Source organism: Rutidosis leptorrhynchoides, chromosome 1 (assembly GCF_046630445.1).
Source record: "Rutidosis leptorrhynchoides isolate AG116_Rl617_1_P2 chromosome 1, CSIRO_AGI_Rlap_v1, whole genome shotgun sequence".
Classification (NCBI taxonomy): Eukaryota; Viridiplantae; Streptophyta; class Magnoliopsida; order Asterales; family Asteraceae; genus Rutidosis; species Rutidosis leptorrhynchoides.
The window spans coordinates 551,285,369-551,288,721 of NC_092333.1; the positions used below are offsets into that span (position 1 = coordinate 551,285,369).

The window sequence follows — 3,353 nt, forward strand, 5'->3', positions numbered from 1 at the left end:
CTCTTAGGATGAATTACGTGATTATTTTTATTTATAAATGTATATAATTGTATTTATATAAATATAAATCAGTATATGTGTTTTTATATATGTAAATCTGTATTATATATATATATATATATCTATAAGTATTTATATAAATATGTTTATATATTTGATTATAATTCATAAACTTTAATATTTATAATGTTATTAATAATAAAATACTAATACTAATAATAACTATAATAAATTTACTAATAAAAATTTCGAAATACTAATAATAATAATAAAGATAATATTAATGATAGTAATATCAATAATAATAATAATTGTGTTAATAATAATTATAAATAATTGTGATATTAAGAATCACAAAATTGATAAATTTTAATAAGTTTACTAATAACAATCATAATAAAACAATAACAATAATATGTTTATTAATACTAATAATAATTTTTTTTTTTTTTTTGATTTTATAAAAACACTTGTCCACATGCTAAACAAAATAACTACTGTACTAAAGTGCTTAAATAAGTTACTCCGTAAAAAAACCATAATATACAGATATTTTGCTTTATTCATTAGTCTTGACCCCACCCATTAGCATGTGATTCGCTCCGTTGCTTCCGGATCCGGGCTGCCCACGACATCTCTTTTCCCGGATTCATCTTACTCCGCCGGGTCAGCTCCGAAATTTGCCCGCTCCACATCTCCTTCCACCGGTTCTTTTCACTGGACCTCGGATGAAACCGGGTTTTTCTCTTACCAGAAAAAGCATATTGAATTCCTTTCGCCATACAGCTATCGTATACGGATCTAGTTTCCGGGTCGGATAAAGTTTCATATGCATCTTGTACCCGAATAAATCTAACAGTATATTCTTCCGTCCTATCAGGTGGTGACACGTCAGGATGGTACTTTAACGCCATTTTTTTGTACGCATGTTTAATCTCCGACAGTGTTCCGTTATTTGAAATACCAAGTAAGTCATATAATGTTTCCGGTATTGCTGCGGCAGTGGCGACGGTTGCTTTCGCTGTAATATTATGTTTCCGGATCGAAATACGTGGAATCTTGACAGGGGTGTTATTGTAAGTAAATGAAAGTTGAGGGGTGAAAGATGAAATTAGTGGTTTGTTATTGGATGAGTTTAGGAGACATTGACTGGCTGAAGGAAAAGATTTGGAATTCATTGTTTTGTTGTGTTGGAATGCGTATGTGTGTTTGTGTCATTTTATAGTGGACAACATTATGGGGACAGCTGACAAAAGTCGTTCAGGGAATTTTTTTTATAAAAATAAAAAAATTATTAAATTTTAGAAAAGAGAAATAAATTACTTATAAAAGCTTGATCTAAACTTCTAGAACTAATAGTCTAGATGTATAATACTTGACGGCTTAAAAGTAGGCTTGTATTAGACCACTCCCTATCGTAACTAAATTATTCATCCTCTTAACTTTCCACATCAGCGCCACATCAACACCAATATCCTATAACTAACTCATAACTAAACACTCCCTATCATGGCTAAAACAATACTCCTCTTAATATATAACGTACAAGCAATAAAGCATCAAGTCCAACAATAAAAAGTCACTGGGAGCCACAATTCCTATAACTAACCAAAACTCTTCCATTAAATCCATGGTGAGTGCGGGTAACTAATGCGGATAACTAAGTCGTGCCTATGATTCATTACGGGTAATGAGAGGGTAATGAACGGGTAACTAACCATAGGGAGGGGTCTTAAAGTTCCATACCAAAGTTTAAAAGGAGAATATATCGTTCTCGTTAAATGTTAATGTTATACTCGTATACGTTGTAGACTTGTAGATACAAAATGTATGCAGATGGCATATTGGTATGTCAATTTTAGGTTATTGTTTCGGCCGTTTCAAAAAAAAAAAATTAGGTTATTGTTTTAAAATGTATATTAAGTAATTTTTTTGGTATAATTTTACATGGAGGTTGATATTTCCATCGAGTTATTTAATAAATGTTTATTAACATTGAGCAATAAAAATGGTATGACACACAAAATAACAAAAAGATTGGGATGAAATTTGAACTTTCATAAGTCACTTGAAATTTAAACCGTGGTTACCGTCCCTTTATAAGTGTTCGGAGGTCTCGAGTTCGAGTCTCATGTAATTTGCTTTCCAATTGATTATGGAGTCATCTAGGAGTTTCTTGCAAATGATGGACTCTGCCCAATTCTAACAAGGTTCTTTCGGAGGTTTTCTTGGGTGCAATATAATTATGTTTACTCCTAACGAGTATCCGCAACTTGAAGGCCAGATGAACCAAAAGTATCCCCAACTGTTTCCAGACGAAACAACTCCAGCCGACGGGCACTAAATTTTGGGACGAAATTTCTTTAACGGGGGGATAATGTAACAACCCTGCTATTTCCGTTAAGCTTCGTTAACTGACCGTTAAGTTATTTAACGGAACTTACTTGAATTTTGTGTATTTAATCTAATCAAGTGCATACTTGGTTCTTGAAGAACTACTATAATTAATATATGAATATATTAATCAAGTGCATACTTGGTTCTTGAAGAACTACTATAATTAATATATGAATATATTAATCAGAAAACATATTTCATGTTTTGAAATACTGAGAAAACGATACAGTTTTGAAAACTGCAATAGAAGTCTTTCGGGATTGCGAAATGGTCGAATTTTTATAAAATAATTATTTTTTAATAATTATTCACTTTGATAAAAACTTATTTAATTTATTATATATTTAATGAATTAAACTTGGTGGGATACGTTTTAACGATCGGTTAACGTTCCGAGAACTCGGTACGGTTAACGGCAACTAGAAACGAACCACACTTAGCGGACTAGCAAGCCAAAACATAATGTAATTCACTTTTAATAATTATATTATATAATTATTATGTTTTTAAGACACTTTAAATTTATTGGAATTTTTATAGATTAAAAACGCGAAAAATTAATGTTTAGCAACTCGGTTCGCATTTTCGGGCCACAGAACCTATCGACACCTAACGGGCTACACTATAAATGTACCAACTAGTTCAAATTAGCCCAAAAACTTCCTTTTATGACCTAAGGGCCAAAATTATTCTCCCTTGACTTTTAATTTGGGTCTTTTTGCTTAATTGATCCATTAACTACTTAATTAGGCCCTAAAGCTAATTAGTGTATTAAATCAAAACACTTTAAACTCTCCCTAACCTAATTTTAGTCGATCAAACCCCTTCCCATCCCTCAAAGTCGTTCATCATCATCATCACCCAAATTCACCATCAAAAACTTGAAATTAGATCAAACCTTCAACATCAAAGTGATTCCTCTCATCGTTCTCTATATAGTGATACAAATTGATTTC

At 31.6% G+C, this 3,353-nt stretch overlaps 1 protein-coding gene across 1 annotated transcript; it reads right to left on the minus strand.

Annotated features, from left to right (window-relative positions):
* Positions 1-566: 566 nt before the first annotated feature.
* On the minus strand, positions 567-1,178 carry LOC139843530 (chaperone protein dnaJ 20, chloroplastic-like). Its single transcript, XM_071833635.1, has one exon. It carries the CDS (start codon positions 1,176-1,178, stop codon positions 567-569), a length of 612 nt encoding a protein of 203 aa, XP_071689736.1.
* Positions 1,179-3,353: the final 2,175 nt, after the last annotated feature.